Source organism: Lingula anatina, chromosome 10 (assembly GCF_051362555.1).
Source record: "Lingula anatina isolate TDL-2025a chromosome 10, LinAna3.0, whole genome shotgun sequence".
Taxonomy (NCBI): Eukaryota; Metazoa; Brachiopoda; class Lingulata; order Lingulida; family Lingulidae; genus Lingula; species Lingula anatina.
The window spans coordinates 10,963,004-10,977,718 of record NC_141776.1 but is presented as its reverse complement, the minus strand read 5'-3'; the positions used below and the strand labels follow the sequence as shown (position 1 = coordinate 10,977,718).

Below are 14,715 nucleotides of genomic sequence, written 5' to 3'. Positions count from 1 at the left end.
CGTTCCGTTTGGCGCAATAAACTGTCTGGCAGTGTCTGTCTTTTTCGCGCCATTCTGCCACAGATTAACAATTCTGTAATACACTGCTTGGCTCATTTTACGAGCTGCAAAACCAACTACTTGTATGCAAAATTTTAAATTCTTCTATGTCAAAAAAGTATCCATATATCGGCAACTAATGAGTTGCCGATATATGGATACTTTTTGACAGAACCATGCTTTGCCAAATCCAAGCTTTGACCAGCCCAAAGGAGCACTAACCAATTAAACCACTGCATATTACACAATGCAGCAGCGCAACAGGCATGGTAGTCAGTTAATTGGTAGCGACATACCTGACTACACACTTCTCCATTCACGTTTCTTATATCAGATCGGAGTTTTTTGAAAAAAAAAAAAACGCATTTTTACCTAGGCATACCTTCAAAACTAAAATATTCCATATTTAATGTGAAGTCTGTACAAACAGAATTTCTGTTGAAGTAAAAATTACTAAATGTTTAAAATTTTCTTTATAGAAAAATTATATAACTATCCATTGACAGTATAGATATACATGTAGATCACTGAATCTGTGCTCAAATTCTAAATCTCTGTGTTACGTACACTTTCTATCAGATCTAGTGCAATTATGTATTTAACAAAATGTAAAATTTAACATATAGTAAAAAGGTGGTCATTTCATATTAAACAAAATGTAAAATTTAACATATAGTAAAAAGGTGGTCATTTCATATACCACAAACAGGTTCATTTGGCTTCAGGGGTCTAAAAATGTACATGGCGATTTTTTTGTTTCAGAATGAAGCTGCTCTGTAATTGGCCCGTATTTAATTGTATATGGACTTACACCAGTCCTGTTTAATTAAAATTATGTTAATTAAAAAAATAAAATCGATATTGTTTGATTAACCATCTTTCATGTTGTTAAAATAACTTAGTAGCCAATACAATAGACTGTAAGTGGATAATTACTTCTCATTTCTTTTATTTTGAACACATTAATGTTACGGTTATTTGTCCTTCGGTTGCCCACTAGGAGAGGGTCAGAGTAGGCGCAGTCTCCTCCCATACTTTCTGATGATACGAAATCAAGCTGTAGTATCTCCATAATTATGCCCTATATATTACAGTTAAAATTGGCCTAATCTACTGATTCAATTCCTCAAGCTAAAAGAGAAAATTGTTGTGACAGTCATGTTTTGAACTACTGCCCACTCAGTTACCAATGTGGAAGAATTGTACAACTGCAACTTCAAATTCATCACCTAAAGACACAAGGGAACTTTTACCTGCATCTGTCCAAATTTCCCAAATATGGCGACCCACTACAAAGCTTGCCGTCTAATCCGCTAATGGACACTGAATAGATATCTCGTGGAGAATTATTCAAGTGGGTCGACAATATTTGACCCTTGGACTATTGACATATTTGACCCCTATTCTGAATGGGGCCACTGACAAATTATTTTCCACTGCCGTTGTTCCTGGCAACGTGAGGCGTATTTCCATTTCCATTTCCTGAGACTCAGGGCGGCCAACAAGGAAGAATTCTACATATTGCAAGTTTATTATAATTTATAGGCATAGTAGCAAAACATTGCAATTGGGACCAAATTAAATAAACTCGCGTTTTTTTATTACATGACTCATCCTATTCCTATTTGATACTCTCAAGCTAATAAACTGACCTTTAGTATACACACACTGGACAATAGAAGTGTCACCCCCTGAAACAGAGCAATCAAAGTTATAATGCCTGGTCTTCTTATAATGTGACTAATGAGTATAAAACCGCTGTACCATGGAATTGTATTGTTGGTCTTTTTGTGAAATTTGATGTTAATGAAATGATACCAGGAGCATATCATTCCACAGTCATTTATCTCCCCCAAAGTATTGGTTCAGTAGGGGTGACACTTCTATTTTCCAGTGTGTGTAGTTCTTAGTTTCCAAATAATGCGACAGAAAACAATATCACTAACTGTTGTCAACAATTTTCGATACAGATGTACATAGAGATTTTTCAGTTAATGATCAGATATTAGAAAACAATGTTTATATAGACAGTTTGTATTTCAGCAGAGAATTTCAACCATTAACAAAAGAGGACAGAATTCAGCCATTGCATGAATTACTCGGACCCTCCTTCAACAGCCGCCACCCCCGGTGTAAATCGATTCAATAGATAATTGATTCAATAGACAACGTCATTATCAACAACAACAAAAAATTTGAAAAAAAACAATCAATTTTTTTTCTTTTGCAACCGATTAATTTACCTTCTTCTCCAGGTGCTCTCCGTTTGATGTATTCGTAGCTGTGTTGTGCACACAGCTACGATAGATGTGAAATGATTATCATTTTGAAAAAGAAACCCTGAGATTGATTTCTTTTATTATTCTAAATCTTGAAACTATCGTTACCTCCTGACGTAATAATAGCCTTGTGTAGTTGCGTTCCGTTTTGCGATAATCTGTGGCGTCATAATGACGAAGCATTTCAGCATCGCAGGACAACAAACAATGAAAACAAGTCTGCATGCAATTTGATAACGTATGTATCGGTAACGTATGTATCATATAAACCCACCATTTGAAGACTACTTTTTGTCCCCTTTCTCTTTTATTGTAACGTAATATACAGTAAGAATTAGATGTTGGCTCATCAGATGTTGTCAGCAGTTGGAAGTGATTAAAATGTAGGTAACGTATGTATCGAATTTAATCAAGCTCTGTATTTCTGTGAGTTGTTCATATGATAATTAAGGAAACACTCATAAGTTAGAAATAATTCACAGTTTATTGACCCTGGTTTTCAGAGCTAAATTATGACCATTTCACTCTTAAAAGTCCGTTTTTGGCAGTGTTACGTCAAGTTTTATCATACAGTGAAATTTTAAAAGGAACACTTTTGTGGAGATGCCATTGTATAATATTCACCTAATAGGCTCAACTCGACCGGTTGAAGAAGTGTAATATCAGGTTTTACTGCATTCTTTCGTCTCGGCGAAGGTAACGCAAGTATCGATTAAGAAGTTTTACTGACATTTTTTCAAACGTTCACAGATCTCTGTATATCGTTAAAGGGATAATAACTCTTCGTATGAAATCTACATTTCACAATAAAAACATTGTGAATAACTCATAGAAATATAATATATTCTGTTTTACGACGAAAACAGCAGTTATAGCTATTATTCTGATATCTGAGCTTGTCTTCAGATCACGTGACCTCCATTGATGGCTATACTCTGTTATAATCTCTTAAGAAATTTTAACAAAAAACCAAACTTTTTAGAAAAAAAACAGGGACTAACTTTGAATGTAAAAATGGATTCATTAACAATTGGTATGTATGGGAAAATTGTTGTTTACTCCAGGAAAATTCATTTTTTGGCCAAAACGAAGAGTTATTATCCCTTTAATGTTTCAAGCGCACAATTGAATTTGTCATGTAACCTTAAGAAAAACGTATTTATTTTGTTTATATTTATATTCGAACATGGCTTATCGACCGGCAGCATCATAATGATAAAGGCTGTAAAATAAAAGCATTGTTTAATAATAAAAAAACATACACTTAATAAATGGAATCCATGCATCATCTTTAATGTAAAGTTACTGAAGTGGCGTTTGATGCACACTTTCAAGGGGTTGAATACTGGTACGAAAATCTATTAAAAGTTTTTTATCGCGTTTTTAAAACTTTTCTTTTGGTTAAATGCAGCTTTGAGACATTACTTTTCAGAATGCGTTCATCATTCACAAAATACCATTAAAAATATAAATATGTTGCTAACGTTGTTGGCGGTAAAATAAAAACGCTCTAAGACAGTACAATGGAAAATATTTTATTACATCTGATTATATGCATTCCTTTAATTTATACAGTTATTAACACTCTCTCTCACACACGCACACACACACACACACACACACACACTGTGTATATAATTCTACTATGAACATTATCACCACCACCCACCCACCCCCAACCACCACCAATATAGTGATGGTTATCAAAAACCACCCCTTAAACCAATAATATGCAATATATAATACTAAAAAAATGCGACCAAGCATTATAGTTTTTGTTTATGTTTACGATAACACACGATTAAAACTGTGGCAAAAATTTTTGTCACATCAGAGTAAAACCTAAAGCAAAATCGTGTCAGTGGCGTACAAAAATTGTCACAGAACATTTCAGTCGTCACGATTATTATAAATGGAATCAAGATGAGCTTCCTTTTCAAAGTACGACACTGAAACGCTCGCAAAGAGTCCAGTGATATAAAAGACATATTCTCCATAACTTATAACTGTAAATAAAAAAAATCTGTTCTTCATCAAATTTGATCATGATCTACTTTCACTTTCGTTTTCATCAGCAAGTCTGATACTTGGTGAGACCGATCCTTCAGCCTTGTTTCCATCCATTACAATATATTCTGATCAAATCAATATAATAATGTATTGAATTTTCTCCATAAGCCTTCCCTTGCCTAAATTCAAGATCCCCTAAGACGGTTCAAATCTGTGCCACACAGTGCAGACGTGGGATCGGCAGTGAACGTGGTCGCCTGAAAATAAACATGAAATTTAGTATAGCCACCGTTTATGCACAATGCTTCATTTGGAATCAAATAATCAATTGAATTTTACGCTGAACGACATCCATTCACATGTACATTCGTTGCTTTGATCTCTTTTCAAAGATTCAGCAAATTATCTATAGACTGTACTTTATTTCAGAATCAGTCACCACATACCCTTGAGATGGATAGTTCAATCAGCTGCTTCTGAGATCTGTGAGTTTTCTGTTGAAGGATTGCGACCTTCAACCCCTGGCGACGTAAGACTTCTGTCTTCAGCCGCTGTAAAGCGCTGGGGTCAAAGAAAGTCCCCTCCCAAATATAGGCACTGGAAATATAATATCTCTTTAGTTACGTAGACCTATATTCTTATAAAAATGGCAATTAATTTGATGTGCTAAATAGACCTTTTGTGGTACATTTTCCAAGTACTTTCTGATCAATATAGATTTCTTCGTGTTACACAGTTAAAGAGGTGAAACCATTATCCATTGCTAATGCCTCCATTTTAGGAGAACTGAAATAGGTAAAAATAAACCAAATGCATTTTTGGCAAGAAAATAAAATGAGAAAGCACATACAAAATTCGGAACAAGTCTCAGGTGCCATTAAAAACGACGCAGCAGCACAGTACATCCGTGGGGTTTACCTGTATGCAGTGGTTTCTTTTATTTCCTCCTCAACAGGATAACAGCCGTGGGTCTGCATCATTCTCTCCACGGTCTTTTCTCTTAGGAGCACCTGTGGGTCTCTGTAACACCACAGCTTTTCGAAGTAATCCTCGGCCTTGACCTTGGCGACTTCGAGGCTCCAGAGTCCGCTTGAAGCAGTAATTGAGGCATCATAATGCAGTTCCCATAGGAGGGATGTGAACAATGCCTGGACCTCGTGGGACCGAGTTCCTTTTACCCGGTGAGAGTACACGGAGGCAGGATTGCGTCCGCTTGTCAAGTACCAATTTTCATAGGCCTCGTCAAACAGACGGTAGAGGTCAGCACAGTTGCTGCCATATTGGACGACAAGATCAAGATCTGGAAATTAAAGAAAGAACAAAAATAGTTAACATTTGACATTATCCAAAAATTCTGCAATATTTCATTCCTATCCTAGAGATTATGGTGAATCGCTTGTAAGGCATGAACTATATTAATTTAATTTCAGATACAGGAAAAACACTAATTCTTTATTCCTTTTATAAGATAGGGGCCTATCAGACACTTTATATTAAAGCATAACAAGTCTGTCTGGAAAACGATTCCATTATGGAAAAAATGCAAAGAAGTTTGCTCTTCTTCCATCCCCCACCCCATTTAACAAAAAAAAATAAATAAATAAATAATACAGAGCGCGACCCACTTACCAAAATCGCCCGCACAAATTGCGTCCCTGTTAGCCATAAAGAAAGGGTGCGTATTAAATACATGGTCCAGGACGACCTCCATTATAGGCTTGTGACGCAATGCTACAGAGAAACTATGGTCCGCTCGGAGCTCATCTCCGGCTGAAAGAAAGGGGGATAACAAGAGTTGCTTACATCACCTTTTATCTTCATTAAGTTCTTTGATCTAGTCTTGGTGGCTTAAATTAATAGGAACGTTTTCAAAATGTTACGCATGAATTGAAATCTAGCTATAAAGCATAGGGTTTTAACCCGCTTTTTAGAAACGTAGTTCTTAACGGCGCATGCATGTAATCATACTGTATGTGTTCTAATTTTTGTTCTAATTTTTGTATTATTCCAACCTGTTATACGCTACTTTCATTAACTTATTATCATTACTGAAAGCCTCACAGAAACAGACACCTTAGGAACACAGTGTATATATAATGTTGGAATGCATTCCCATCCATCCATCCATCCATTCATTGCAAACACGTTGTTAACAATAACACAACATTTAAAAACAAATGGGATCGTTGGCTAAAAATATATGAATTTTTGCTTTTTCTACCTGAAAGAACGGAATAGGGGGCTGTGGCTTTATTTCTACAGCTATCACCACTTACATCTCATCAGAGCGTCCCTAAGAGCACGGTAGACGGGAGAACTTGTGGCTCTGTGACATTCAAGAAGTCTGGCCATCTTTCTCAGCACCTTTTCTTTGTTACAGGCGTTGTACAGGTCCTCTATGTCTTCGCGATCTGCAGGAAAAAAATTAGAAATTAAATAAACGTCATGATAAAAGTAGATTTTGTGTTTTGTGGTTTGATTTATATTTAAAGCTAGCCTCAAGGGTCGTTTCAAAAAGACATGTCAAAAATACGTTCTCCATTTCTCTACTTTTAGTGCAGATAGACGAGGCAGAAGCGCTATCTAGAAAGTATTGATCAACGGATGATGCACTCAGGAATCCGTTGACAATACAGGATTTTTAACATGAAAGATTTTTTAACGTGAATGGTCAAATAACTGGAGATCCACAGTGTTAAGGAATGCAAAGGTTATTTAAAATATCAGAAATTTTAACGTCTATGACTACGTACTTTCGATGAGACACTGGACATAGTAAGCAAAGAAATCATGAGCTACTACAGGGTCTTGGAACCGCTTTGTCCTCATGTCCACTATGGCGGACCACCTCATTGTCTTATCTTTCAGCTCAGAAAAGTAATCTGAAAATAACCAACCGAAAACTATCATATCTGAAGAAAATCCATATTTTAAAATATATTTATAATCTTTGTTCAATATATTTTACAATCTTCGCATTGCAATAGGCAGTTTATCATATGAGGATTAGAACGTGTGCTCTGTTTCATAAATGAACAGTAGAGTGATGCAAATGAACCTAACTGGTGAATTAATGCCTTTTTTTGCCAGGGGTACTTGCACATGTGAAATACGCTTTTTTTTCAGCCACATATGCGGAAAGAAGTGTTAGTGTGTGTGAGCGTGCATGCGGGGGTGGGCTAGGTATGCGACTTTAAAAATAGTTAAGCATTATTTGTCTTTGGCCTGTGTCAGAGAGAGAGAGAGAGAGAGAGAGAGAGAGAGAGAGAGAGAGAGAATTAAACTCACCACTGAGCTCCCGAAAAGTCATGGCAAACACGTTCGTCACTTCATCAGTCAAGAGAGGGCGCTGTCTCTGCCAGAATGGAGACATCTTTTCGAATGCGTACAGGCAGGTAATCATGTCCCTACCCTCCTTCAGGAAGTTCTGATACTCTCCGTCCATTATGAGCTCTCTTATACAGCTCACTTTGTGGAGGAGGACGCACATCTCCTTGGAGGTGATGGGAATCCAAGGCACACTGGTTATGTATTTGCAAAATGCAATACCATGCGTGTGCTGAATAAAAAAAAGAGCATATTAGACATAATTTTCCTATAAAAATTTTTTCATCCTAGATACAAGTTTGTAATTTTATGAGTGCTTTCTCGACAACTAATTTTTCAATTTTTGTTTAATTCATTGGTTTGAAAAATTGTATTTTATTCTAAATAAATTTTATCGTTTCAGTAGACGCTCTGCGCGTTCTTAAGTTAGATCTACATCTTTAAACTCTACTTAACAGGTTTTAAAAAGCCAAAATAATATTTACCTGAATAACTTGCTCCCAAATATAAGGATCTTGACCTAAATCTCGAAAACGCCTGCATGTTGAGGTAAAATGAAGCAGAGAAGGCGCATCCAGATTCCTCCCAATCTTAACTAGAATTTCGGTTGGGATATCACAGATAATTCCGTCTCCGAAATATGTGTCCTCTTCGGAGATGTTCTTTTTCTTGCAAAACTGTAAATCGCACTCAGAAAATCGTCCTCTCTTCTTGCTCGTGCGTTGTTCAAATGAAAGTTCAACGTCACTCATAACGATATGATAAAAAAATACGGGAAATACTTTGAAATAATTGAGAAATAATATCTCGTGACAGCAAACGTAATGGCAGTTACTTACTGTTTGGTTGCTACACTACGTTTCTGGGTGACGAGTTTTTTGACGTCATAATAATAACGGTAACTCTATTTTCATTGTGACGAAACATTTTAGCTTTGTTGAACGATACTTTACATTTTTCTACTTTATTTTACGCTCAGATTAAAGGGATAACAACTCTTCGTATGAAAGCTATATTTCACAATAAACAGACTAACAACTCAGAAATATAATACATTCTATTTTAACACAAAAACGGCAGTTATAGCAATTATTCTGAAATCCGTGCACGTGACCTCCATAGATGACTAAACTCTGTAATCTCTTAAGAAATTATTACATAAAAAAAAATTAGAAAAAAAAAACAAGGACTAACTTTGATTGTAGAAATGGATTCATTAACAATTGGGAAGGATAAGAAAATTGTCGTTTGCCCCAGAAAAATTCATTTTTTGGCCAAAACGAACAGTTGTTATCCTTTTTTAAGATTTTATGCTTTGTAAAGCTATTATACCCAATATTGGTGATTCAATCGATAGCGCTGTACCCAGTTTATTTCCCAGATATAATGGGCGTCATCATGTCACGTCTTTTTCCCAGATTTTTATAGTCGCTTTAGGCACTGATTTGTTTTTTTGAGCAAAACATCTTCTGGGTTTATGTAGCCGTATGAATGTATTCTTTGAGAAGGGGGGTGAATGTAGCCGTATGAATGTATTTTCTTCACTCGTGTTCGTCTTTTGTTTTGTCACGTGGGCGTCATCTTACTCTCTCATTCCCATTGGTCATCTTTCCCGCCTTTCGTCGCTTATAAATATCGTCGCCGCCCTTTTTCTGTCATTGTTCTTTGCTCATCGCTCTTTATATATTTACAGGTACGTGGTCAATAGTTTAATTCTTTTATGAATATTATCATTATTATTATTATACTTATTATATATTAAGATTATAGCTATTAATAACATTATTATGATGATCGCACATTGTTCTTTGCTCATCGCTCTTTATATATTTACAGATGGTATGGAATAAATAAGAACAAAGAGAAATAGACTTTGTTGTGAACCGTTGCATATGGCGCTGCGAGCAGGGTATTCTAACCAATTCACTAATGTTCAACCTTGTGTATCCACATCCTAAGAGAGCGTGAGCCAGAGCGTATCGATTGAAGTTGTTAGTTCATAACGCAAGAAACGTTAGGTCTACTCTTATATGGATGCTACCACTATAACTGATATGTGTGAGGCCATTACACCCGAATGAGTGATGTTTTCATGCAGAACACCATGAAATCAAACCACGCTGGCCATGATCTAGCCACTCATCATTTGTGAGGATAATATCAGTGTTTTTTTACACATTTTACACACTCATCCTACGCCATCTAAGCCTACTGCCGCTATTTTATATAGTGGTCGCTGATCAGTAAATCATGTAATACAGTTGAGGATATGACGTTCAGACAACATCAAGGACCTAACTATACAATGTCTGGAAAAACAACACACAAACTGTGCGATCGGTGTGCTGTACATGTCCGTGTCTGGTGGAAATGAGTATACGTTGTTTGAAGAGACGATTTGAATCTGGTGGAAGCGAATATCATCCAGGAGTATTGGTAGCCTTTGTATGAGACTTTTTGATTTAATAACTTTTTCATGGATTCAGAAATGAAATGTTGGATCGACATGGGACAATCCATTCGCTATGTTATGGAATTCGCACCGGAGAAGCAGTCTAGATAATTGAGGCACCAACCTTATATCCCAGGACAATATATACGTGAGTAAAAAGGCTTACAGAATCTAACATTCTAACTAGACTGTCTTAGTTCTTTGTGTGCATTGTTCACGTGTTGCGCTTGTGCTCACCCCGCTTATATGTAGCATGTATAACAAATAACAAGACAAGGTGACGTCGGTATTATGTAAAACTGAACGTTATCAGTGTTCATATATATTGCAATACTTTTGCCAATTGTCCTGTTTGTTGATGAGTTATGTGGAATTAAACAATAAATGTATTAATAACGATCCTATCAGTCATATTTATTTGGTGTTGACATTTATGTTTGTGTGTTTGTAGATATTTTGTTTTCTATCAATTCTTCAAATTCAAACGCAATTCATTCAGTTTCCTGGCATTTGTTTATACGTTTACCTGCTTATAGTATTACCTTTAGCCATTTGTGTTGTTGCTGTAAACTAATTTGTCTTTGTTATCTATAAGTATATTGGTTGAGAACGCATCTCTGTATTTGTCATATAGTTGGTGTTTTAACAAAAACATTACTTCATTGCTGTGTCATAAGTTTTCTTTGTTATAGAAGTAATTTGGATACTCATTTGTCGTATAAAACCGCATATTATAGTAACATGTTCGGGACATTTATCAATTTTGGTGTTATTTAATAAATTCAGTCATCATATTTATTTTGATTAGGTGTACAGGTATGTAGATAATTTAATTTGAACTTGTAAATTTGTTTAGTTTTCACATTTTAGTGAAATTCCCTTGTCATAACAATTGTTTGTGGTGTTCATGTACATTAATTAAAGTGTGTGGTGTCATGTATGTTTTTGGAATGTCATAACTAACACCAAACCTTATACTTCTATATTTGTTGCATTGGGGAATAGAGACAAAGACATTAAATATTGTGCTCATTTATTTATTTAATTTTCATCTGATATCACTGAGTTATAGATTATCATTATTAATTTTTTTTCGGATTTCTATAGTATTAAAATATCTTAGTATTAATATCACTTACCTATTTTTGCAAATAACTTCATTTAATTTTTTATTAATTGCAGTAAGTAAAGTGATTATAATTCTTATTGTTTCAATATAATTGGGGTTAAAGAGTTAAATATTTTCACCACGTAAAATAATATCAGAGTCATCTGTTTTTTTTTTTTTGTTTTTTTTTCTTCACTAGTTTTCTTATTTCATTTTCCATTTTATCATTTTTCTCATATAGTGCTCATATCATATCTCATATTTTCAGAAAGTCGGGTGTTACGTACTTGATTAAAATTATTTTTCACTCTTTCTCTAATTTTGATATTCAATCTATCGGTTTAAACTTCATCATTTATCAATCTATCATTTGTCATATTTCATATTTTTCGAAGTTTGGGCTTTAAGCTATTAATTTTTTTTACATTGCAATCACTGTCATAATTTTATGTTATATCTGGCCTCATCCTATTTCATTTTTTCTTGCTCGAGGCATTTTGCACTCACTTGATTTACCCTTTGATATATACCATTATTAGTATCTCAAAGATAACGTTATAATGGCTTCTCTGTGTGGAAGGACTGTGTGGTTGAAAGGGTTAAACAAGAAGTGTGCAAGGAAAGATATTGAAAGGATGTTATACAAAGAAGGTTTTGAGTATGACCACATTGCATTTCAGGGAAGATGTGCTGCTTTAGTGTTATTTAAAGAGTGCATTTCCGCGGAACAATTCATTGACCATGCTGACGCGAGACTGTACATAAAAGGTACTAAAGTTAAGGCATCGTCTCCAGCGCCGACAGAGGAGATGTTTATGGTGAGATTATTCGGGTTTACAGGTGACGAAGAATTAACCAAAGCGCAGGAAGCTCCAAAGGCCTCGCAAAGGGGTACGCGACCTAAAAATTCGAGTGCTTGTTTACATGGTCCCAGATCGATATCTTCCGAGGATGACGGAGAAGTCGCGGTCTCAGATAAAATTTCGAATCTTCCGTATTCATGCACCGAAAAGACTGATGTTTCTATTCATTCTGTTGGACCTCCTAGAATTACCTTGTTTTCGGGAGAAAGCGGCAAGGGCGAAGTCACATATAATCAGTGGAGGTTTGAAGTGATAGCATTACTAGGTGATCGTGTTTTTTCCGAACCGATTATTTTACAAGCAATCCGTAAATCAGTTCGAGGATCAGCAGCCGATGCTTTAATGCATTGCGGGGAAGGAGCTTCTGTCAATACAATATTGCAGAAATTTGACAGTATTTTTGGAGACGTGGTACCCGTAGATGTTGCATGGGAAAAGCTTTACTCAGCAACCCAATACTCTAATGAGAAAGTTGTTAATTGGGCTTCTCGTTTAGAAGCATATTTTGATACAATTAGTAGAGTAGATCCAGAAGTTAGGGAAGGAAAAAAACGTGATAGAATTTTACGGTCGAAATTTTTCTCTGGATTGTTTTCAGTCAACGTTAAGCATGCATTGAGGCATCATTACCATTCCGGAGAAACTTTTCAGGAATTGATGGTAAGTGCACGTGTGGCAGAATTAGAATTTTCAGGCTCCCGTGAAACTTCCTCATACCAAGGTAAGCCTCAGTCTGATGTTTCCGTAGACTTGATGAAAAAAGTAGATATGTTAGCTTCTCGCAAATCAGATTTAGAGCACTCTGATCCAAATGACATTTTTCAACGGAAAAATTGTGTTTATGAAGACAAAGATGAAAATTTATCTGTCTTAGAAATGAATAGGAAATTAGATTTGTTGGTGTCGGGCATGGAAAAAATCGGCCGTCGGGTAAGTGATTTGGAGGAAAAAATGAGTGAGTCACGGAACAGAAATGCAAAGCCAATTGTTTGCTTTAATTGTAATCAGGAAGGACATATTTCTTCCAGGTGCCCTTTAAACGCACAAGGGTCGTCGATTCCGGGGCCCAGACCCTCGACCCAGTAAAGCGGGCCACGATTATTGGTAAAGCAAATGAAACAAAGGTGTGTGTTGATGGTATAGCATGTAATGCGTTGATAGATACCGGTTCAATGGTTTCAACTGTATCAGAACATTTCGTGAAAGAGTGGTTAGGGAGAGAAATTATCCCTTTAAAAGATGTGTTGAATGTAGAATCGGCAGGGGGACAGATAGTACCTTATTTAGGATCTGTTGAAGTAACTGTGAGTTTGCCAACTTATCACGGCGTAAAAGAAATCCCGTCTATTTTACTAGTAGTCCCGAATAGTGGTGCTTACATACAAAAGGTGCCAGTGTGCATAGGCACTAATATTTTGTGTTATGGAAAGGGTCTGGATAATGAAAGAAAGAAAAGAGAGTTCCTTCCAGATTGTTGGGAATTGGCATACAAATCAATGGATGTTGGTAAAGTTGAAAGTAAGCTTTCAATTACAATCAATGCAGGCGAAACTAAAATAATCGATGGAATATGCAAAAGGGCAATTATAATGAACAGTACAAACGCAGTCTTGGAACCAAATGATCTTAGTCCATTGCCTGGGGGTTTGATAATGCACCCTTCTTTAGTAAGTGTGAAAGGTAGGTCAAACGAAATACCTGTAGTTATTACAAATTTCTCAAAGAAGGCTGTTACAATACCAAAAAAGTACATTCAAAGTTTAGTTCACGCGTACAATTGTACAAAGAATGATGCAACCGGATATTCTCCGTATTTTCTAATGTTTGGTAGAAACCCTAGACTGCCTGTAGATTTGACTTTTGGTCTAGATAAAAGGATTGGGAATACAGAGCACTCAGATTACATTAGAAAATTAAAAAGACGATTGCAATATGCTTATGAATTAGCTTTTAAGAATTCCGTAGATCTTAAAAGGAATAACAAAGAACGGTTTGATAGAATGACGAGAGGAGCTGTCGTCCAGCAAGGAGATAGAGTATTGATCAGAAACTTGGGGTTAAAAGGAAAGAATAAGTTGGCTGATAGATGGAAACCTGAAGTATATGTGGTTGTAGAACAACCAAATAAAGATATACCGGTATACAAAATTAAAGAAGAAGGAGTCAAACGTGGAACATTGAAAGTTGTTCACAGAAATCACTTACTTCCTTTACCTGTCGGAGGATTGAGGAAGAGTAGTGAGAAAAAAGTGCAAGTTGAAGATCCCTCCATTCCAAGGAGGTCTAAAAGGGAGAAGAGGATTCCAGAAAAATATCAAGGCTAACTTAAAGCTTTGATTAATTTAGTGTCATATTTTAATAAAAACTAGATCATTGTTGTATAGTGTTATTATTATTTGTGGAGTGAATGAAATGTGCGGAGACATTTCTTTGAGAAGGGGGGTGAATGTAGCCGTATGAATGTATTCTTTGAGAAGGGGGGTGAATGTAGCCGTATGAATGTATTTTCTTCACTCGTGTTCGTCTTTTGTTTTGTCACGTGGGCGTCATCTTACTCTCTCATTCCCATTGGTCATCTTTCCCGCCTTTCGTCGCTTATAAATATCGTCGCCGCCCTTTTTCTGTCATTGTTCTTTG

At 35.9% G+C, this 14,715-nt stretch overlaps 1 protein-coding gene across 1 annotated transcript; it reads left to right on the top strand.

Moving 5' to 3' along the window:
• Positions 1–9,137: 9,137 nt before the first annotated feature.
• LOC147759575 (uncharacterized) lies at positions 9,138–13,826 on the top strand. Its single transcript, XM_086997780.1, has one exon. It carries the CDS (start codon positions 11,776–11,778, stop codon positions 13,162–13,164), a length of 1,389 nt encoding a protein of 462 aa, XP_086853906.1. The 5' UTR covers positions 9,138–11,775; the 3' UTR covers positions 13,165–13,826.
• Positions 13,827–14,715: the final 889 nt, after the last annotated feature.

What these genes read in the sequence shown, in the direction of transcription:
- LOC147759575 (XM_086997780.1), top strand. Translation starts at nt 11,776, where the DNA reads ATGGCTTCTCTGTGTGGAAGGACTGTGTGGTTGAAAGGGTTAAACAAG.